The 23220-nt window shown below is 48.0% G+C and overlaps 1 protein-coding gene across 2 annotated transcripts in view; it reads left to right on the top strand.

The window, feature by feature from the left end:
• Window positions 1–23220, top strand: part of LOC104324704 (fibrillin-2-like) — a 116227-nt gene that overhangs the window by 55814 nt on the left and 37193 nt on the right. For both annotated transcript variants that reach the window (XM_069790223.1, XM_069790224.1), the window contains exons 9-17: window positions 6189–6314; window positions 13666–13818; window positions 14480–14677; window positions 15367–15510; window positions 18112–18231; window positions 19709–19834; window positions 20312–20434; window positions 21153–21428; window positions 21830–21883. In XM_069790223.1, the coding sequence (XP_069646324.1) occupies window positions 6189–6314; window positions 13666–13818; window positions 14480–14677; window positions 15367–15510; window positions 18112–18231; window positions 19709–19834; window positions 20312–20434; window positions 21153–21428; window positions 21830–21883 (1320 nt within the window). The remainder of the gene's footprint in view (window positions 1–6188; window positions 6315–13665; window positions 13819–14479; window positions 14678–15366; window positions 15511–18111; window positions 18232–19708; window positions 19835–20311; window positions 20435–21152; window positions 21429–21829; window positions 21884–23220) is intronic.

A 23220-nucleotide genomic window follows, 5' to 3' on the forward strand; every position in this document is an offset into this window, starting at 1 on the left:
AGCTTTGCAAGTGCCAAAGGATTGCATTTATATTGTGTTGGTATGAAAAGATGAGCAAGGAGGACAAATGTTGCCAACTCAGGGCTAAATTGACAGACGCTATGCCTGCCTTATGGGGAAACTGGAAAAGAGCAGGATCTGTTGAGGTTTGCAGGGGAATGAGAAGTGTGTGAGCACTGAGAGAAGGGCACGCTTCTATCCACCTGACTTCTTACCACTGCTGGAAGAAAAGAATTGTTGAGGAGGATGCAAGAAAGCACTCCTGGCACTAATGGTGCAAAATGAAGAAAGGAAACATCAAAGCTGAAATCAGACACATCCTCCTGATACAAAAACCTTTATCAAGAAATCATAGGGAAGTGGGGGGGTGGTTACCCAGAGTGACATTTTAAAATTATCCTGGAAGCCACCATAAAAATTACACTTAAGGGAACAATTCCACGGCATGTTCTTAAGGGTGGAATCACTGACTGAGTAAAGCTTTTCCTTCAATAACTTTAGTGGTTCTCTGCCAATAATTTAACTTCTTTTCTTAATAGCCCTTCCTCTACTGCATAACAAAATGCTAAGCCAGCTCTGTTATCAGTGAAGTATGTAATGCCAGTACCTCACCCAGGATGCTTTCCAATGCCCCAAAAGGAATAAGTGTCTCGCATCCAAAATTGTTCCAGGATGATGACATACAAGATACAAAAAAGTACATGGAGAAACACCAGGCAAGGGAGTGAAAGACACTGCATGCTTTGTGCAACAAGCTCTGTTCAAATCCATCCGGGGTAGATCCTTTTTGACCATCTTCGGCATCTCCAGGAGATGGATTCTGCCAAGGGAGAACAAGTCCTTTAATTACAAATTTCACGTCTTTTCACTTGCCCCTTTCTATTTAACATTTGTAGGGTGACGTGTTAGATGCTACTTATATCCCTCCAGGCTAGTCTTTTGTCACCACTACACAAAACTCCAAATTTTCTAATGAAGACAAGGCTCTATTTTTTTACTCTGTTGAATCTCATTCATGTTTCTGAATTGGAGGGAGCTTTCCTGCGTTTTCCATGAGCAGAGCGGGTAGACTGGCCCACTCTCCTCACGAATGGAACATGATAGCCATTTTATTAGCGTGTTTTCAATTTTCTTACAAAATGTCCACAGAAGAGCTCATTGTTTGGATCCATTAAAAGCTCATTTCCATGGATTTGGTGTGGTTTGGAGGGTTCCATTACTCTCCTCTGTGGTTTCTTTGTGCTTTCTGGAAGGGAAGGTCTGAGAGTCCCGTGCGCTGCACGAGAGAGGGCTGATGAGGCATGACCTCTGCTACGTGACACAGAGATGTTTTCTCCATCAAGTCCTGTTTTTTTAGCAGATGGAAAGGCTGGGGTTTCAACATGTCTGTGGGCACCCGTGTTGGATGGGCTTTGCAGACTGCAACTCTCTTTCTGAAGCTCTTGTAGCCTTTGGCTTCCAGCATTTTCAGCCTTAATGATCAGGCCAACTCCAACCCAGCGAGTTGGAGACCAGATCCAAAATCAACGTTTGCATTGAATTCTGCCATTGTCTGAAGAGCAGAGTACACAGAATATTGCTTTAATTTTTAACAGAGAGTTGGAAAACTCGTGAAGTAGCCAGGTTGGAGTTGGAAGAATTCCCTACCCAGAGCTGGCAGCTGGGTGTTAATGAGAGGTGTACATATCCGTCCCACTGTGTCAAGCTCTCCGTGGACTTCAGCTCTGAATGAATCAAAACTATGAGACACTTTACAAAGAGAAAATGAAGACGGCAAATGTGGTGGGGAAGAACTGAAACAACAACAAAGCCCAGAGCTCAGTTTCTCAAAGTACAGGATGTGCGAGTAGTCTTGAGAAACTCTGGCTTTATTTCTGCTTCTTGGGTTGCTAACACTGCTCTCGTCTGAGCTAGCATTTTCAAGGGGAAACAAATGTTGCAGTTTGATTTAACCTTTTGAATTAACTCTGTTTTTCCTTGAGAATGGAATGCAGTTGCTGCCCCCACAAACATGTACATGGGTGACTGACGCTGTGTCATAAGTATTGATCTAATAAGATGCCTGCCTGTCAGCTGGCCTCCAGATCTCTGATCCAACAAACTTCAGGAGAGCTATGCCCAAGTTTTAAGCTGTTATTTCTAATAGTACAACCAGCTTTTGCTTCATAAAGCTCTTTCCCTTCCAGTGTTCTGCAAATTGTAACCAAACACAGGCCTGTAATTAAATGACAGGGCAGGCTGTAGTGATAAAATCTCTTTCGCTGCAGGGGCCCAGGTGGGGGAAGTGTTTTCTGTAGATTTGCATAGCTGCCTTTCGAGGTTTCAAGTCATGGCTGTCTGTTGGAGGGGCTCTGAGCATCAAAGAGCTGAAGGAGCACTGCAAGGACAGAGGCGCTATCTCTGCTGCTTGCAAAAGGCGGCTGAAATCTTTGGCTAGCCGAAAGCATAATGTTGAGTTCCTAAGAAGCCAAAGAGGAAGGCATCTTCCCCTCTTGATATATGAGTGTATGATGCACTTGGGCTTAATTTTGTGCATGTTGAAATCGAGGTTTCACTTGACTCCTCAGGACTCAGAGTTGCAGCCAAAGTAAAATGGAAGATAATTGTGTTTGTAATGGGTTGTGTGAGCAAGGAGGAGAGGTTGAAGATTATTTCTTTGACCACATGAAGCACCCATGGGGGGTCTCTGTCCACACCATATGCCTCACTTCAAAAAGCAGCTCGGCTCATCTTACTTGAACACATACATTGTCAGTGTCTATCGCTGAGCTCAGTGGAATAAATTTTGCTATGTCTCACTTTGCAGGGAAAAATCATCACCGTTAGGGCACAACTCTTCTGCTCTGTTTAGATGTTTCCATTCAGATGTGATGAATTACTGCCTGGATGAAATTATCTCTTTCTGCTGAGTGTAAATGGCATCTAGAAAAAACTCTGATGGAGATGCATGCTCTGTAACCATCTAACACATCTGACCACAACTCAGCATCCACCACTGTCTGGATCATTTCTGCCATCTTTTCCTCTAGAGGTCTAACAGTGTAGACCCTCTTATACCTCTTTTCCTGCAGAGCAAGGCAGGGGCTTTGGGGTAATGTGAATTAACTGTCCTCATCAGATGTCCATGGCTGTCCCACCCTGCAGCCAAAGGCTGGTGTCACAGTGCCTGGGACATGATGGCAGAAGGCTTCTGGCATCCTCTCTAACTTCAGAGAGAAGGATAAAGTTTATAAGGATGTTTCTGGAGGACCGAGGACAATGCTTAGTCCTTGAGAGTCACTTATGTGCAGCCAGATTTCACCCCCCCTTGCCCTCCCTTGGATTTGTGCCTATGCTAGGGAATCCTTTTACAGACATTGTTAAGTGAGTTGAATCCATCCCAAGCCTTGGAGAACTAGCCCTGTCCCTGGGTAGGTAGACCAAAGATTCTTTACCACTGGTATAAATCTGTCTGCTTCATTCCAGCCTGAATTTATAATGTCTCAGCTTCAGTTTTCATCTTTTCTTTTTGAGACTGCAGAGCACTGCGTTCTCAACATCATCTTTGTGTCTCTTTTCTATGAACCCATCACATACTCACAGTTTCTTGGATAAATATAATTGAGTCCTGCCTCGTTCCTTAGCAACAGGCAGTTTTTTCCAGGCCTTGAGTCATCCCCCTAGACTCCGAACCCCTCCATTTTGTTAACAGCCTCTTGTAAGAACTGACACCACACACAGCTGTGGCATCCAGGAATGATCCTAGTTAAGAGGTAACATCACCTACCTGCTTCTGCTCCGTGTTTCTCCCATACATCTTCAGGGCTGCACTAGCATCGCTAGCCACTGCATGGCACTGTGAGATTGCAGTCAGACATTTCCTTCCTAACTCAAATTTTTTCTCAGTTTCACACTGGACAGGACACAGCTCACCACCCCTCGGGGTAGCCCACACCCATTTCTTACAGAAATTTCTTGCCCATTTCTCAGATCTGTCACCGTGGCTCATATCCATCATCACAGCCAGGCCTTCTGGCTCCCGCCACAGACTTCTTCTGGTCCCTCCCTTGCCCTGACGGGTGGGTTCAGGTAACTCTTTCCCATGTCTGTATGCTGCCTTCATCACTGAAGTCTGCTAGATGAGCTCTTCCAAAGACATTCTCCATCCCCACTCCCAGATGAGAGGTCTTTGGTGTTCTGCTTTTTTTCTGGCAGATTAGTCTTTGCCCTGCAGCAACTCTAACCTCCACACATGCAAACGCCATCAGACTGTGCAAGGCTGTTATGCTGTTCACATCAGAAAAAAACCCTTGAAGGAGCAGACTTTGACCAGTTCCTTTTCATTACTTTCCTGCCAGCCCCAGGCAGCATCTGAATTGCGTATAAAAATCCCCTTATCCATTCACAACAGCATGATAGATTTAAAATACAATAAATAAAGTTGCTTAGCAGAAATGATTTATTTTGCCAATTGCCAAGACACATTTTTTTTTTTGCCACCATAAAAACTATCGAGCAAATATTCCTGCTGTCTTTTACCACCACCTGGACCATGACCACCAACCAGCTGCTTTGGGTGGATTAATTAGAGGTTGGATCTAATTCCGTCTCAGCTTCTGAAACAGATTTCGGTTGGCAATAGAAAAAAATCTATAACCCTGCTCCCAGAGAAGTCCTTAGAGCCAAGTGCCCCACAAGCATGGCTGGGCCCTGTACATTTAATTATATTGACATTTTTGTCAAAATTTGTTGAAAACAGATTGCCCTTTTCAAAATAGCTGATTTGCCACTCTGTTCCCTTTGATTTTTCAAGTTTCAGTTCCCAAGTGATAGCTGCATACAGAAGTTATAGGCTGTCTCTTTCTGTATCATCTGTATAGGTACTTGTTGAATTTTCCACTCAAGAATTTTCTCAAGGTTATAATATAAATGGCCTGAAAAGTTTGGAGAACTCTACAGTTCTCAAGCAAACCCTATAGTGTCTCATCTTTCCAAGTCAGTTCTTCCAGCATGGATTAAAATCTAACTCTGAGCAAGATTTCAAATATAGAGGCTCTGTTTCAGCATGCAGACCTAGGCATCCAGGACCTTAGCAATGGGGCTAGTTTCCATGTTCAGCCTGTGGTGCGGGTCTGCCATATCTCCACACTAGACAGATGCTTGTAGAGCACATCATAAGTTCAGATGGCAGAAGCTGCAACTGGGGTGATTGTCTCTGAATTGTGGTACTTTTATAACCTTTCTGCAATTATTACTATATGTCTGGGCACTGGGGCTGCCTGATCCTTCTGATGTCTGAGTCCAGCTGTTGTGCCTTGACAAAATCTTGTAATGTCCTTATTTTCCATGCTCTTAAATCAAGAGAGAGGCCTCTCACTGATATGTTATGTTGTCACACACATGGCAGCGGGAGGCTGGAGAAGCAGGCTGCTGCAGAAGCAGTGTGGCAGGGCTTGCTAACGTGGATAGTGTTTCTTTGATTGCCATGGATAATTAGGTGTGATCTCTCCAAGTACTCACTGTATATCTCTATCTTGCTAATCTTCCCTGTGACAAGATAAATAGTTCAAACAATGGCATGCTCATGGCATTGTTACGCAAATCAGTTCACACTAAAATAGGACTTCTGATTGAGGAGCTGAACCCATAGAGTGATATGCCCTGGCCTCCCTTGCCTAACTGATAGTACAGAGGCCTTTTCACCTGGATTTGGATGCCTGAATGTACTTAAAATTGAACCAAATCTTTCCTGTATGGAGAAGTTTGATGAATAATGCATGAGCCCAGTGCTTTTCAAAAACATGATGTTGTCTCTGATGTTGCATCTCTGCTTTCAGAGGCCTCCAAGTCACATGGAGGGACCTGCTGTCCAGCCAGTCATGTACCTGCACAGACACGTTTCTGTCTTGAAGCTTTCTTTGTACTCCAGGGAGCTCAACATTTTAGATCAGCCTACCCAAAGACCTACACTGCCAGTAGAGATAAGCAGAGGACTCCATGAAGCCCTCTGTATCACCCTCTGGGGAATTCTCATTTTCCGTACTGATCCACTGCTAGGAGGCCACTTATGGTCTCGGGCATCCCATGACAACCCGTAACACCAGCTACTGTCTTCTGCAATCCCAGCTCTGCTCCTGGATCCACACTGCAGATAGGAAAGGAGATGGTTTGCAGGGAAACATAATCACTGTTGGTTTGTTCTTTTCTAGATGTGGATGAATGTGGGGCGATCTCTGGCGTGTGCGATGGCGGCGAGTGCACCAACACAGCAGGCAGCTACGTGTGCACATGTCCGCGTGGTTTCATGACCAGCCCTGATGGATCACGCTGCATTGGTAAGATGCTAAATAGATCTCAGGACCACAGATACAGGGAGAGATCACAATCTGAAATCCAGACCTGGTGATTTGCAAATCACTATCTGGTGTTCACCAGATTTGCAAATCAAAGGGGACATTGTTCCTGCAATAGCTGGAAAGTGCTCTTTTCCATGTGCTGTCCTTGCATGTGCCATGGCTGATGTGGTCTGTCCTGGTCACAGGTTTTGATGCTGTTGCAGACCAGGGCTTTCTCCATCTCCGTAACTTGGACTGCAGGTGCCTCAGTGCTTGAAGTGTTTGACAAGGGGTTGCTGAGGACACTAGGAGGAAGACTGGGGTGGAAGATGTCTGGCTGCGATAGTGGTCTGTTTGAGGAAGGATCCTTGTGCTCCTACTCACAGAACTGCAGCAGCTAGCAGGAGAATCCCAGGCACTACCCCTTTTCTTCCACAGCAGATGTCATCCAGGGAGAGACACCAGTACTCCCCCTACAACTGAACTGCAGGCACAGTGTGTGGTGGTGGAGTGTGGAAGTCCAAGGGAAGGCTTGCAAACCTTCCTGGAGCAGTGATGGGGAACAACCCACAACTGCATATTCATCTGCTTGCTTTGCAGAGGTGAAGGGGGGAAAGGTTTACTCCAAGTGTTTGCATAACCAACGCAAATAAATGGTGACTTTTATCGTTTCCTCCTGCTTCGTGCTTAGACCACAGGTAATGGCTCATAAATCCCTAGTGCCCCAAGCTAATAATCAGTAGGGCTGTGGACTCAGTTGGCTTCATCTTACTGAACTCAACCTTTTGGGAGTGAGTCGCTTTGCACTGAGCTGGTTGTCTGGATCCCTTCTGTACCCAGTGGAGAGAAAGAGGGGCTTCCCAAGCGCAGCACAGGGCACTGCAGACACCTATTCCTGCACCCGTGCTGAACCTGCAGGTTTACAAGTCTGTCGTGTAAGCTCTTGCGCATTACCTTGTAGCCCACCTTCCTCCCACAGTATCCAATTTCTGGCAAGAGAATGACTCCTGGGCTGGTACAGAAATCACAGTGGTGCCATCCCCATCCTGCAGACTGCACCAAGGGCTTGGTGGGGCTGGTGTGTGCCGCTCCACCGGCTCTGACGTACCTGTTCACCCTGTCTCAGTTTGGCACAAAGCGTCTGTATTTCAAAGCTTCCCAGAGCTGGCGTGAGTCCAGGCAAGCTTTCTCCAGACTGACGAGCTGTCCTGCCTCCAGACTACAGAGCCTGGAGTGAATCTTGCATGTTTAACAGATCAAAATTCCTTTCCAAGCCTTGTAAATATTTGATGGTCCATTTCTCTTTGTAACAGACAACAGTTTCTATGATAAATAGATCAGCTCTCTGTTTACTTGCTCTCAGCAGGGGCACGCAGTTTAGTCAAAATGAATCCCAGGGTTTGTCTCAATATTCAGAAAGTTCATTCGCCTTAGAAAGGCAAGGATGCAAGGATTTGTAAAGAGGAACTGTTACAGAAAAGGCAAAGATCATTGTTAGTGCAATGGAAAATGTCAGGTACAGCTTGCTGTTGAGAGTCCTGGAAATTAATACAGAAAAAAATAATTTCCAAATTCTTTTATATCCACAGAACCTGGAGTGAAAATTAATCATGTTCTAGTTCCGGAAAGAAAAACGTTGTAAAGCATAATGTACCAGTTACCTTGTTTGGGAATCTGATAGATTTTAATGAGAATGAAATTCTTTTCCTCCCTGTTTCCCAGACCCTGCCGTAAGCCTGGAGGGGTGTGATGGCTGTCGGATGAGTCATATGGATATTTCCCCACTTTACTTGAAACCAAGTGCTTCAAGAAATGAAAACTAAATAAAATTAGAAAGCCCAAATTTAAAAATAGTCCAAAGCTTAGTTAGCTGCAGTGAACTATGACTGCATCTGAACTCAATACATCATGCTCTAGCCATTTCCCTGAGCTAATATATGCTGCTAGTGTGCTGTCACATTTTGGGACAGACAATATTTTTTCTGGCAAAATGCACAGTTACTATTGGGGTGTTGTTGCCCTGGGATCCATATTTTGCAAACCCTGCTTCTATCCTTTGTGGGGGTTTTAGTGCTCGTTTTGAGAGTTTATGGTAGTTTAAGCTCACAATTTACGTCCTATGAAATAAATCAAAGAAATAGTTTGTAAAATTGAAAATTAATAAATAATGTGGCCACCCTTAAAGCATGGACAGCATCAGGAGAGAGCAGAAGAGATTGTCATACTGCCACCTCTCAGATGTTTAGACTGGAAGTGACCGCAGTGTCTCATATATCATGGGGCACCAGCACTGGCTATGTGGTGACTTTATGGTGGCAGCCTTGATATATTCCCATCCCTTTCCCCTCCTTTTTTAGTAAAGTAAACACCTTTTTATTGCATTTGAATAATCTCCTGTAGTTTTTGCAGCTGAAACAGCAAGACACTGAGCTTGAGTTGATCCCAAATCTCATTAGCTGCTTTCACTGCCTTCCTCAGTAAAATGCAAACAGCAGCATAGCTGGAGAAAGTCCGTCATAGTTTGAAATGAACATTTATTGAATGATTCAACCACCTGTGCTTGACACAAAGAATCCAGTTCCACACATGTTCATAACAGTTTCATTCATTTATGCTTGTAAAAGACAGGCTCAGTGTTTTGCAGGCAGCAGAAGGATCTGCTCCAGCCGACTGTGAGGTTTTTTTTTCTTTTCAGTACAATGGGTTGCTTTTCAAGAACAGCTTAAAAGAATAATTTTCAAATGAGAAAAATGGCCTTTCAGATGCATTTCCAGACATGTACATGGTGTTCCTTTGTTCATTGCAAGTCAGCACTCCTGCACATTGCTTTCTTTGCTCTTTTTCCCTGATAGTGCAGCAAAGCTCTGAGAGATTTGGGTCTTATCTCTTCTTGGGCAGCATCAGCAGATTTACTGCCTAAATTTCTGGGTAGGGACAGATCTTGCTTATCATTGCAAAGTCCTAGGCTCAGAGAAGGTTGTGAGGGTGTTACTGAAGACTTCACCTGCCTGGAGAACCCTTTTTGCCCGTTTTGGTCGTTATCCAGGAAAGGAAAGAGCAAGAGGAAAGAGGAAACATGAGGAGATATTTATGAGGGCAAGAAATGACAAAAGGGAAGTGGCGTGAGAGTCACAGTCTCAAACCAGATTGATAAGGAGCTCAGGAGTGTTCCTGAGCAGAGTCTCCCAACAGGTCCAAGGCATCAAGGCAGCTGGTGATGCTGCCAAGCCAGGATCTGCCTGGACATCTGCAGGGACCAGAGGGTGTAGAAAGGCTCCATAGTGTGAACCTGTGCAGGAACCTCAACTGCAAACTGGCTCATTCAGCCCACATTTGTAAAACATTTCCCCCTAGAGAGAATAATTTTTTATCAAATAATTTCAGGGATGCATTTATACCTCATCCTTGTAACCGTTTAACTGGGATGTGAATTTGGAAAAGACCGAACAGCCAGGGAGGGAGTGAATTTATTATGGCACTTGCCAGCAAAGAAACTGCCCTGCAATAACACCCAGAGCTTCCCCGTTTGCACTGCAGCCCTCCTGCGGTGAGGCAGCAGAAGCGTTGGTGGCCAAGGTGTGCCATGGGTATTTGCAGTTTGGTGGGAGCTGTGCACAAAGGGATGCTTTGTGCCTTCGTTCTGGCATGACTCTTCACTGAGACAGACACCACCCAGACAAGAATGAAATTGGTCAGTTTTCCAGAAACAGAGAACATACGGTGGCATCATCGCTCCGGACTGACATGTTCTCACCACAGTATGAGGCTCCTTTTTGCACCCTTTTTCCTTGCAAACCAAGCACCGTTGGACATCTTGGGTGGGAGACCTTTGGCTACATGCTGCTGTATTGCAGCTCCCTTCTGAGCTAATAGACCTCAGGTTCTTTGTAGTCAGAGCCAACTGCCTTTTGCAACCACTAGTTTGTTTGGGTTTGGTCACTTGAGCTTCTCAGTTTCTGTACATGACAAGTCACAAAGTGAGAGAAATACTCGCCCTTTGAAGTTCTCTCCTGGGAAACCGTACCAGTACTTTCTATTCCTCCATCTCTCCCTGCCCCTACCCCACCACCAAAGAAACAAACCAGGTTTTCATCAGGATGAAAACTGCAAAATCCCTTGCAGGTGCACGACACATCTTAGACACCTTGCACAGACCACAAAGAGGGTGTCCACACTGAAAGGGAAGATAGAGATTAGCTGTGCTGGATAGTCACTCAGAGGGTGCAGCTCCTGCTGTGGGCTTCTCCTGGGCATCAGGACACACACACCAGGGCATCATGGCCCAGCCGGATGGGTGCAGACTCTGCCAGACCCCAGCAGAAAGGTCCAGCTTGGAGTTGCTCCTGTCTCATTATGATAAGCAGGCCAAACTCCATCTCCTGCTCTACCGCTCCTGGCTGGACCTTGTAAAGCATCCACAGCATCTCTGAGTCAGAGACTTCTAACAGACCTGTGGCTCTATCCCCCACCTCTGTGCACCATCTAATCTCATGTGGAATTCTACCTCCTTTCTTGCCTGCAGCATTATCTGATTTACTGAGGTTATTGTGCAAACCTGTTCCCTTAACAGAGGAAGGCAGAACAAAACCACGACGGCTTTGTGCTCGTACCTCCAGCATGTGGGTGGTCCTGCAGGAGGTCACAGAGGGACTGCAGGGACCCACTGTTCTTTTCATCCACCCCTCTCTCTGCCCAAGGCAGCTCCAGATGAGTTTTCAATTAGTTCTGACCTTCATTTCTGAGAGAGATTATTATAAACTGCAGCAAAGACAGCTGAATTTAATAAACATTTGTCCAGATGAATAAGAGCTGGACCATTCCCCCCCGTTACACAAACTGCTGTGACCTCCCTGCCTTGTCAAACTTGTCAGCACATGTCTGTCTGTGGGGAAGGAGACTGCGTTCTCCAAATCACTCCTTGCCCATTAACTGGCTGGCTGTCACTGTGTATCATAGCTTTTGGGACAGCAAGCATCCCACAGAAGAACAGAAGGAGCTGGGTGGGATCTCTCCTCTTTAATGCCCAAAGGGTTTATTCCAAACTACCACCCTCAGATCTAGAAGTTCATTTAAGCTCAGCCCTAAGTCCTCACTTCGCTAAACTCCCATCAAGGGTTTGAGGTGCAGCTTTTCCAAATGGCCCCACTATCCTGCCTTGGCTTGTTCAGAGAGCAGATTCTTTCTGGAATAAGGGGGGGCTACATGACACGCTGTGGAAACACAGCCCTCTTCTACACTCCAGCATCTGCTGAAACCCGCAAAGACGTGGGCATTGCTCTTGCACTTTTGCCACTTGCCAGAGGTCAAGGGTTTGGGATGACCCAAACACCCATGTGGCTTGTACTTCCCTTCATTAGGATTAGGAGCTAATCCAGTGTTGCATTCAATCCCCTCACTCAAGTTTCCCTTCTCCTAGTCTGCCTGTCTTTCTGCAAGTCTCTTTGGTGGATAAAGTTTCCTAAAAGGGAATAGTTCATGCTGAACTCAGTGCTGCAGAATGGTGGAAAGGATGTATCTGAGAAAAGACCTGCTGGTTTAGTCACCCTGGCTTTAAATGGGGTCACTATCCTCTGCAAGTCACTGAGCTGTGATTAGAGAAGAAATGTAACCACAGCCCACAGATCAAACAGCTCCATGCAATTAATTTCAATTATATTTCAGGGAAGTGTCAGCCTGCTGGCTAATGTCAGTCTAGAGGCACAGATGACAAATCAGACTAGACTTTCTCCCTCATTAATTTACTTGAGAAACAAGGACAGGAGATGAATGAGTGGAAGATTCCAGGTTTTCCTACAGGACTTGGTGCCAGACGGAGCCTGCTAGACATGTGAAAGACCCTCAGTCTCCTGGGCCTTGTCCAGAAGCCACACACACCAAACACCGGTGCCAGGCTCGGTGTCTGTGGCTTTGGCCAGGCTCGCAGACTTTGACCACCATCCAGGGCTCTTTCTCCTCCCAGCTCAGTCCAGGCTATGGGAACTAACCCATGACCTGAAACAGGCATCCACTGGGAATGGGAGTGATCAGGCTGGAGGGATGTGGAATTGCGAACAGCTCCGTTTGTTTAGCGAGAGGTACTGGGACCACTGGGACCTGGCAGGGAATGCTTCCTCATGGGAAGCCTGGAACGTGGGACATTTGCCATTAAATCAGTTCTGGGAAGGAGGGACAGGTCCTTGCCAGGCCTGAGATGTGCAGGACCACGCTGGACACCGGTCGCTGTGGCAAGGTCCTTGTTTAGCACAGCACTGGGGATCACTGACTAACGCTGGAAGGGCTGCAAGTGTTGTACCTGAATCCCCAGCCTGAGCAAAGTGGTGTAGGAAATGGCTGACCACCTTGGTCTGCCAGCTCTGTCCTGCAACAAGTGAGAACAAGGGAAAGGACTGTTGCAGCCAAGGCTTCAGCCTAGAGCAGGAATGGCTGAGGAATGCCCACTCATTGTCTGGGAACCCTCAAAATAGTAGCAGGCAGCGCTGGATGGTTTTTATCACAGGGAAGTGTTTTTAGTGGCAGAAGTCAGAGGAAAATAGATTGTGCTGGGTCCAACAGCCCAAGAGAGGAGAAGACACTGCCCTCCACGTCGCCAAGTTCAGGGCCTGTTGTACTGTTATATTGGCACTGATTGCCTACCCTTGGTCACAAATGTAATACAAATAAGGAAGACAGACACTAATGTCAGAGGAGGAACCTGAAGAATGGACATCTCAGCCCCAGGATGCAATTTTGTTGAATAATGTATTTAGTCTGGAATGGTTTACCTGTCCCCACTGAAGGGATGAGTCAGGCTGTCCAGTAGTGGGACCTCTCCCAGCTGGTATGTTGGGTCAGTGGGGGAACCTGTCCCTGACATCTCTCATTAGTGCAGAAACTCCGGTGAGAGGAGGGAGACACCTGTAAATAATCCCATTTCTTTGGGAAGGTGAGGAAGCACGGGATGAGGTGGGGGACTGCATCTGTTTTCTGTTCTGTGAGTTCAGCCAGAACCTGCTGAGTCAGCTTGTCCTTCCTGCAGGGCAAGAAAGGTAGCTCCCAATGGAGAATCCAAAGGGGAGGGATTGCCCACCTACTGCCTGTTTCTGGCTCTTGGTCAGGCTGCTTGTAGTATTTAGGAGCTACGATAACGATAAGAATGTGAGATCTGATACTGGGGAATGAGGCCTGGCCCTACAGCCTTGATGTGCTCCCAGTGGAGGTGCTGGAGAACCTCATGATCTGGGGAGTAAGGCAGAACAGGAGGTCAGACTGGGACATTGGACAGCCAGAGGAGATGCTATTTGGAATGGACCTGACCAAGAATATGGTGATGAAATGCTGTGAATGTGTCTCCTTCTCCTCTCCCTCTCTGCAGACCAGCGGATTGGGACGTGTTTCTCTGCTTTGATCGGGGGTCGCTGTGCCGGGGACCTTCCTGGCCAGTACACCAAGATGCAGTGCTGCTGTGACTCAGGGCGTTGCTGGGCCATTGGTCAGACTCCAGAGATGTGCCCTGTCCGGGGGTCTGGTAAGTGCAACCCAAAGGACCTCCACCTGCTGCTTGGCCAACTCGTGGCTCTGATGGCCCTGGTGGTACCCCAGGCTTGACGTGGAGAATCATCAACGTAAAACCCAGAGAAAGGTCACATGGGGGTGCTGGCTCTCCTGCCTGGGTCTCATCTGAAGTTGAGCCAAATGAGTTCAGCCAAGGCGAGAATTTATCCCTTTCCTCCTACCCCTTCATCTCTCTTTGGCTTCCACCATAATTGATCCTTGGAGCCAAATGAGGGTGAGCCCAGGCAGCAGGAGGCCTTGAGGAGGCACAGCACTATAGATAAATCTCTCTGCCGCTCTTCTTTCATCACCAGCTCTGAGCAGGGCAGAGCTTCACAGTGTCTGGCACCGTCCTGTGTCCTGTCCTTTCCTGCATGAAGGGAACCCATGGTGCCAGCTGTCCCACGCACCCTGAGAAGCCATTGCCAAACACCCCGGCAAGCTGTGTCTCATCATCTGCTCCGGAGTGAAGGGTGTTAAAGCCCTCCTCACCCATCTGCCCTGTTCCCATCAGCACCCACTCTCTTTGCTCCCTGCCAGTCCGTCTCCATCCCTCTGTTCTCTGCACTCTGGCAGAGGCAGGAGGGGGATTCAGGCACTCTTGGAAAAGCACTAAGGCAGCTGTTTTGTTTCAGATGAGTACCGCAGGCTTTGCATCGAAGGACTCCCAGTCGTGCCAGGGTTCCCTGGGAGCTTTCCAGGAATTCCTGGATTTGGGCCCAATGGTGTTGGGCCGGGACTCAATGGGCCTGGAGGCATCGGACCAAATGGGGCAAATGGACAAGGCGGGATCCCAGGTCTGCCTGGAATGGGCCCAGGAAGTTCAAGCATTGGTAATTAAAATTACTTTCTTACTGTGCTGACCCGATTTGGCTGCCTGTCTCAGAACACAGGCAGCGTGTCTGCCTGCGTGCCGGCCCGCTTCTTTGAGCCATGCACACATGAGCAAAGCGCCCATGCTCTTAGCCAGCTACAAGGTTTATTTTGACGTGGGGGGAGTGATGGGATGTGACACTAATGCTGTGCAAGATGCTGAGCCCAGAAGCAGATCAAACAGCATCTGCTGGCAGAGCAAGGGAGCCGAGGCTGGCTCCGGCACAGAATATCTTTCTAATTACCAAATAGGAATGAAGCTTTCACGTCACCACCTCACTCTCTGCCTCCCCAAAACAAAACTGTTTTTTTCACCACCTTGGACACCCCGTCATGTGCATCCCTGTATAGCTCCTTGCTAAGGGCTGAAGCCTGTGAAAATGGGCTGGATGTCAATAAATATTGATTCCCAGCTTGCTTCTGAGAGGCTGTGCCATCTTGTTCATGTCAGTGGGGTAGGGGCATGCCACATACTGCAGCACCCTGCAGAGATTTCTGAGGCAACTGAGTTTGTGTCTGCAGCCCCATGGTAGTTCAGGGCCGAGGAGCATCACTGGTCTGTCATGGTGTTTGGACTTACTGACCTTCTTCCTGGGAACAATCAAGGGAGCTGTAATCCTCTACCTGATGCTGTCTCTGTGCTTTCCAGGAACCGCCACTTTGAATCAGACCATTGACATCTGCAAGCATTTCACTAACCTCTGCCTGAATGGACGCTGCATCCCCACCCCATCCAGCTATCGCTGCGAGTGCAACATGGGGTACAAGCAGGATGTGCGTGGAGAGTGCATTGGTGAGTAGGCTCTGCCTGACACGCACACAGATCAGCTCCAACCATGCCCCATGCCTGCTCCTAACAGCACCTCGAGCTGCTGCCCCAACAGCCCCCATCCCAGTCAGAGCTCCCCACAAGAGGCTGGAGATAGAGGGCTCGTGTCAGGTAATGAAGCAGCATGACAGAAAGGCGATGTCTGCCCCGCAAAGAACACCCAGGGTGACAGCTCTCCTCTGGTAGCCACAACATTGCCATTGGCTTAGCTGCTTGTCACTGCTTGGACAGAGTCCCAGCACCGAGGTGGTGCCGATGGTCCCGGTGGCCAGTTCACACCATGGGAAGCCCCATATAACCAGCCCTTGGGGAGCACCAGTAATCAGGGAGCAGCGGGAAGGGCAGCGTGCTCTGCCAGTTATTGGGCTGCTGCCTGCTCTGCTTATGCCGCAGACTTAGGCTGCAGCCCCAATGGTCACCCCTGCTAGCTGGTAGCTGTGCAAGCCTACTCAGAAGCTTGAGGTCTCCAAGGAATTAGAACTAGAAGGATGGCATCTTTCAGAAGAATTACCATTTTATAAGTAAGTGGGCTATTTTTTCTGAGAACTATAAGGACACTGTGTCCTGCTGAAAGGAAATGGTATCCACCCACCACATCTGCAAAGAACAGCCTTCCTATGCTGACATCTCCACCCAAGCAGACCTCCGAAGGGCTGAAATAACTGTCCAGACCTTAGGCTGTATGGAGATCCAGCACCTGGAAGTCCCCCTAGCACCTGAAGGCAGTGGTGGATGGCATAGCCCAGCTATGTAAGCATGCCCAGCTAGAGGAACTCTTCAAACAAGTAGCTGTGTTACAAGAGGAGCTCAACAGGCAGCATGGTATTTGGCAATGTAAGTAAGAGATAGATAAGTGGTACTGTGTGCTGTCCCAGGCTGAGTGACAGCCCTACCTCAAGGCTGTGCAAGGGGAGGTAAGCCTGAATTCAGCCTTGAGCTGACTGACACAAATAACTCAGAAGATGAAGGAGACTGGACCCTTATCTCTGCTGAGGGCAGAATGAAGAACCTTCCTCTGAAGTGCCCCTATGGAAGAGATATGATGCTCTAGGTTTGGAGAACAAAAAGCACACAAGTAACGGACAAGATCCAGGAAAAGCCAACCATGCAACCTTGATCAAGCCCCCCACATGCATTAGAACCAGTGCCACCAGAAAAGCCCATGAAGTATTAGTAATTGGAGATTCCTTACTGAGAGGTACCGAAGCACCCAATTGCTATCCCCCCAATTTCTCTGGAGAAGTTTGCTGCCTACCAGGAGCTCACTGAGAGGCTGCCATGACTGGTGAACCCTCCAGATTATCATCCACTCCTACTATTCCATGTAGGGTCTAATGATACTGCAACAAGGCAACTTAGAACAACCAAAAGAGACTATATGTCACTGAAAGCAATGTTGAAAGAATCTGGAGCACAGGTAGTATTCTTCTCTATCCTCCAAGTCAGAGGAAGAGGTTCAGGAAAGAGGAGAGGAATTGAACAGGTGAATGCCTGGCTGCATGCCTGGTGCCATACTCAAGGTTTTGGCTTCTATGATCATGGATCTACCTTTGAGAAGCCAGGTCTGTAGGGAGCTGATGGGGTTCACCTGATCAAGTGGAACAAGAAGGTCTTTGCTAAAAAGGTGGCCAGACTTACAAGGAGAGCTTTAGACTAGATTTAGAAGGGAATGGAATTCTGAGCAACAGAGAAGAGCCAGGGGCTGCTGATGTATTAGGAACCAACAGGGAAACACCTGTGAAATGCCTGAAAGGAATAAGGGTGTGTTCCTCTAAAAAGGTGAGAGGGTTAATAGCCCAGCTGAAGTGCCTCTATACCAATGCATGCAGCACGGATAAGAAACAGAAGGAGTTGGAAGCCACTGTGCAGCTAGAAAGCTAAGCTGAAATGCGGTGGGACTAATCATGCAACCAGAGCACTGGAATTGATGGCTATAAACAGTTCAGAAGGGAAGATATGTTGAAACTCATGGAAGATGGAGGTGATTAGAGACAGCCAACATGGCTTCACCAGGGGCAAATTGTGCCTAATATAGTGGCCTTTGATGATAGAGTGACTGCATCAGTGAAAAAGAGGAGAGCTATGGATGTCATCTATGTGGACTTCTATAAGGCCTTTGATATAGTTCTCCCCAACATTCTTACCTCTAAATTGGAGTGATATAGGTTCAGCAGATGGACTGTTGGATGGATAATGAATTGGCTGGAGGACTGAGTCCAGAGTTACAGTTAATGGCTCAATGTCCAAGTGGAAACCAGTAATGAGTGCTGTCCCTCAGGGGTCCATACTGGGACCCATACTATTTAATATCTACATCAGTGACATAGATGGTGGGATTGAGTGCACCCTCAGCAAGTTTGCAGATGACACCAAGCTGAGTGGTGCAATTGATTCACCTGAGGGAAGAGATGTCATCCAGAGGGACCTTGCTGGCCGTGCTGTCAGGATGCTGAGCACTGGAGTTGAAAGGACGGGCTCAGCAGCTCGCAGGAGGCAGCCTTTGTTACCTGTCCTGGTAGCTTGCTGTGTATAGTGGTGACTCATGGGTTTAGGCTTTTCTTGCAGATGTGGATGAGTGCTCCAGCAGCCCCTGCGTGCATGGCGACTGCGTGAACACACCTGGCTCCTACCACTGCAAGTGCCACGAGGGCTTCCAGAGCACCCCCACAAAGCAGGCTTGCATTGGTAAGTATTTTCTGTCTCTCCTTTTGGAGAGAGTGTCAGCAGGGTTATCAGAGACATAGGTACCAAAGGAAAATGGTTGTAAAGGGGAAACAGAGCGAGGAGTCCCCAGCACCAAAAAACCTCCCAGCCAGGTGTGTGATAGGATTTCAGAACAACTTAGTTGAGCTGCCAGCAGTGTCCTGAAATCTGTCTAGAAGTTTCCTCGATCTTAAAATTGACTAGAGGCAATCAAGGAATTTAGAGAGTCCTTTTCAAGAGCAGAACTCTATTTAAAGATGACAACATTTTGTTTTGACAAAAGATAGGATTTTTGAGGAATGTTTGTATCAATGTAGGGATTGTGATTGCTAGCAAAGTTGCTCTGTCAGTGTCTTGCAGCAAGACGGTGCTCTAGATGAGGGACTGCTAAAAAAGAATGGTGGGAAGGTAATGTCCTGTGTGAACAAGAAACAAAGGTAGATTTCCCTGTCAGTGCCTGACCTTTGATTTTTTTATTTTTCTGTCAAGTGGCTTCTGATTGGGGGTTTCCAAAGGACCCCCCAATTGCCTAACAATGTGAAAGCCTTTCCTAATTTCCAAACTAAATCTTTTAAGCTGAATTCTTCTTGTGGTTCTTTTTCTGGCCATGAAAATCCATCACTATCTCCTTTACAACATTTTTTACATGTTGGGGAACTGCAACTTGTAACCCCCTGTCATCTCCCTTCTAGACTAAACAAATGCAAATCTCTCAATCTCCTCTCATTGGTAATGTTTCTAAGGTTCTCATTGTCCTTGTTTTTATCTTCTCAACTTCCTCCATTTCGTCCTTATCTTTTCTAATGTGTGGTGCCAAAATTGGATGTCATTCTTCAGCTGTGACCTCTCTGGCTGTCAGGACAAGAAAAGATCCCATGTGGGTTACACACAGCTCTTCTGCTGATACAGCCCAAAAGGTTTCCTTCTGTGCAGGGCCACCCCATTTCATCTGTGATTCAGACCCTTTTCTGCCAGGCTCCTTTCAGGCTAACTTCTCCACATTAGAAGAAGTCTACAAAGGGTCTGGATCATCCATTGCTGCTGGGGCCAGACTATCGGTTTTCAGTAATTTGCTCATAAAATAGCTCATCCTGTCTTCCCCAGCTCTTGACAGAGGGTCAGTAACAACCCCCTACCTGAGACAGTCGTCTTCCTTTCTTCGATAATTTGAGTTGCAAAAGGGGGCCTTGGGGCAGAAGGTTGACAAAGACATCATGGATGGTTTGAGATCCCAGAGCTCTAACCTCACAAATGTTGTGCTGGTTCCAGAGCATGCAGAAAGCTTTTTTTTCACATCTTTTCTATCTCCTGTAGTTCATCCAGAAGGGAAGAGTGTGATCCTGGAGCAGGGCACCCTCTGAGTGTCTGAGAGCACTTGCCCGGTTTTCTCATGGAGCATAAGCTGGAACTGATTCTCACTCCACCTGCTGCTACTTTCTTATGTTTATTTCTCTGCCAGATATTGATGAGTGCATCATGAATGGAGTGATGTGTAGGAACGGCCGCTGTGTTAATACTGATGGCAGCTTCCAGTGTATCTGCAATGCTGGCTTTGAAATCACCCCTGATGGCAAGAACTGTGTTGGTAAGCTATTTCCTGATGTGCCTTGGGGAGGTTGACACTGAGCTGAGACTATGTCCTCCCTGGGGATCGGTGGTTACTTTAATCTGTGCTGTACTCCCTTCATCTCTAGGGCAGAGTGCATCTTAAAATGAGAGGACTGAAATAGGAAGATGTTTTTATAAGGGTGCTAGCACTCCTGGAGTGCTCCTGTAGGTTTTACGGTCCAGGAGCATGAGCAGGGCTGGGTCTGGAAGCAGGACGTTCTCCAGCAGCCAGTGTCTGAGTCCTGCTGTGAGCTGTACTGGCTGAGCAGGGTACCAAGAGCGGCAGGGACGCAGCAGGACAGCTGTCACCAGTGGGAACTCTGCCTTGAGGATTAGCACCCACTGCCATAAGAAGCAATTTGACCATGAGATGGGGGACAGAGAGTTTTTGAGCACAGAGGAGTCTTGCTGCAGCTCTTGGGCTCAGCTCATGTTTTCTGTTTGTCCTCCCCAGATCATGATGAATGTGCCACGACCAACATGTGTCTCAATGGGATGTGTATCAATGAGGACGGCAGCTTCAAATGTATCTGCAAGCCTGGTTTTGTGCTGGCTCCCAATGGGCGGTACTGTGTCGGTGCGTAGGTCCCCAAGCTTGGTCTCCGCCCTCTTCCCAGCCATCCATCCACATTCCTGGGGACTTGCTATGTGTCTGAGGCCAAGGGGACCTGAGAAAAACCAAGCCTGTTGCCAGGCATCTCCTGCTCTGCCACCAGAAATTACCCCCTCACAGCAGAAGGAGCACAAAGGAAAATGTTCTTGCATCTCCACTACTTCAGCACAAATTGGAGCTTAAATCCTCTTTCTGAAGGAGGTTAAGCAGGGCTGTGAAGCTCTGTATGGCCAATGTGAGCTGGCAGCAGTCATCTCCATAGCTTTCCCAGCCTCTACAGCACATTCCATTACGGTTTGTGTGCCACCTTCCAAAGCCAGGAAGGTTAGGATGTGAAAGCAGAGTGGAGAAAGGAGGATGAGGAGAACATAGCATTTCTTCGATATGCTGCTGTGACACGGGGTGAATTCTGTGGGTCACTGCCCCATTAACAGAGCAGAGACCAGACCCTGCTACTCTGAGAAGGGGCTGGGTCTCAGGAGACTGAAGAAGCCCAGATCCCTGTTCCTTCCCTTGAACCATTAGAGACAACCAGCAGAGCATGCAGGGGACATGATGCTCTAAACTGCACCTTTGGCTCCCTCTTAGTCTCCAAGTCTCCCTGCAAAATAGTCCGAAGCCCCTGTCTGTGTGTCCTGCTGCCTGTGGGTAGGTAACAACCAGTTTGTGCTTCCTCTTTCAGACATCGACGAGTGTGAGACGCCAGGAATCTGTATGAACGGCTGGTGCATTAACACAGAGGGCTCCTTCCGCTGCGAGTGCCTCGGGGGCTTGGCTATCGGGGTGGATGGACGAGTCTGCGTGGACACCCACATGCGCAGCACCTGTTATGGAGGCATTAAAAAGGGCACGTGTGCTCGTCCCTTTCCGGGAGCAGTCACCAAGTCCGAGTGCTGCTGTGCTAACCCAGACCATGGCTTCGGAGAGCCCTGCCAACCCTGTCCGGCCAAAAACTCTGGTGAGCTCCTCTTTCATCTGAGTTTGCAAAAAGCCAGGAAGGTGCTCAGAGACATTCTGGGTCCCTGACAGGTTGACAGGTCCCTGAGATGGCCTAGCAACTTGGCAGTGACATGGAAAAGACATAGACAGGGGAAAGGGATGCCATGCAGTCAACAAATTTAGGCTGGATCCTCAAATCTGATGCTGATCTCATTGCAGGAATTCTCACAGTGTTGGACTACTAACTGCAAGTATCAGCTCTAAAATACATATTGCCTAAGTATAAACAGACACTGCTTGGAAGCCCACAGCTGACACTTTAACAAACAAACAATGAATCCAACGCTACCCAGAATTAATGTCACTGTGATGCGTGAACTGTCTAGAAAAGCTAATGGCTCTGTTGTGCTTTCTACACAGCTGAATTCCAGGCACTCTGCAGCAGCGGCATTGGAATAACAGCTGATGGCAGAGGTATGTGCGTCCCATGTACCAGATTCTAGACAGGCACATCTAATGTCACTCTCAGCTTGCTTTCAACTGCTTTTAATGGAGTGTGCATGCATCTGTGTGACTGTGGGAGCGTGTGCCATGAGAGACTTGGCACTGCGGAGGGTGTGCTGGAGAGTTAGCACGTTACGCCTGTGTACGTGAGAGCTGTTTGTGAGTAAGCGCGGGATAGCTTGCAGAGCCTGGGTGGGTGTAAGTGCATGCAAGAACCTACGTCTGTGTTAGTGAGTGTCTGTGGGTGGGATGTGAGCTTTGGTACAGGGGGAGAGGGATGCTGTGTGTCTTTTCTCCTCCCTAAGGCACCACGAGTTAATGTTGAGCAAGCATCCCTGAGGACTGTGTATTGAATCAAGTGGCTGATTCCTGGCACCCTGTGGGAACTGCATTTCTGGGGATGCACACACAGAGTTTGGCTTTACTCCCTGCTTTGATGGGAATGAAGAGCATGACCAATTGCATCCTCTTGCTTGTTTCCCTCCTCTGCCCTCCAGCTCCCTTGGTCGCGGAAGAAGAGGGTTCACAGTCTCCCAGGGAGAGGGAGGTGATAAGCGCATGTTGGGATGTGTTGCCAAGGGGCTGCTTTGAATTAGACAGCTGTGCAAGAGGTCAGGCAGGCGGCTGCGCTGCCAGCCCTGGGCAGTGCTTGGATCAGCGGGAAGAGCACAAAGCAGCCAGATAGCTATGGCCTTTCAAAACTTTCCAAATGGGAATGAGCCAGAGGCAAAACCCTGGTGGCTTCTTGGGCTTCCTTCCAGGACACCGTGTCTTGGCCGAAGTCAGTCTTAGGCTAATGATAAGATGCTTTCTAGCAAGAAGCTAACGTCAGACATGCTCTGGTCAGCCCATCACTGCCCGCAGCCAGGACTACGTGCACTCAGCGCTCTCCAGGGTTGCATTTCCCTGGGGATGTAACTGAACTCCAACTGCATGGGGAGACAAAGGCCAGCAGTGTCTGGGAAGCCCTGGCCTGGGCTGCTTGCCATCTGGCGCTATGGCACTGCGAGGACACTGCTGTACGAACACGAACCTGCCCTGTTCTGTGGGGAGGCTGGTTCTTGCCAGGGTAAAATCTCTTTGCCTGGGCACCAGAGGTTTACTCCAAAAAGGCAGCGAGATGATGCTGATGCAAAGGAAGAGATGCTGCCCACCTGGCTGCCACCATTCTGGGTTACTCTCCACATGCACGGGGCACTTGGTGCTGTTGACAGGGGAGGGGGACAGGAGGTGGGTGATGGCAGAGATGCCCACAGCTCTCCCTGCCAGACGCTCTGCAGACCTGAGCCCAAGCACTATGTGCATGA

This window comes from Haliaeetus albicilla, chromosome 8, assembly GCF_947461875.1.
Source record: "Haliaeetus albicilla chromosome 8, bHalAlb1.1, whole genome shotgun sequence".
In the NCBI taxonomy this organism is placed as follows: Eukaryota; Metazoa; Chordata; class Aves; order Accipitriformes; family Accipitridae; genus Haliaeetus; species Haliaeetus albicilla.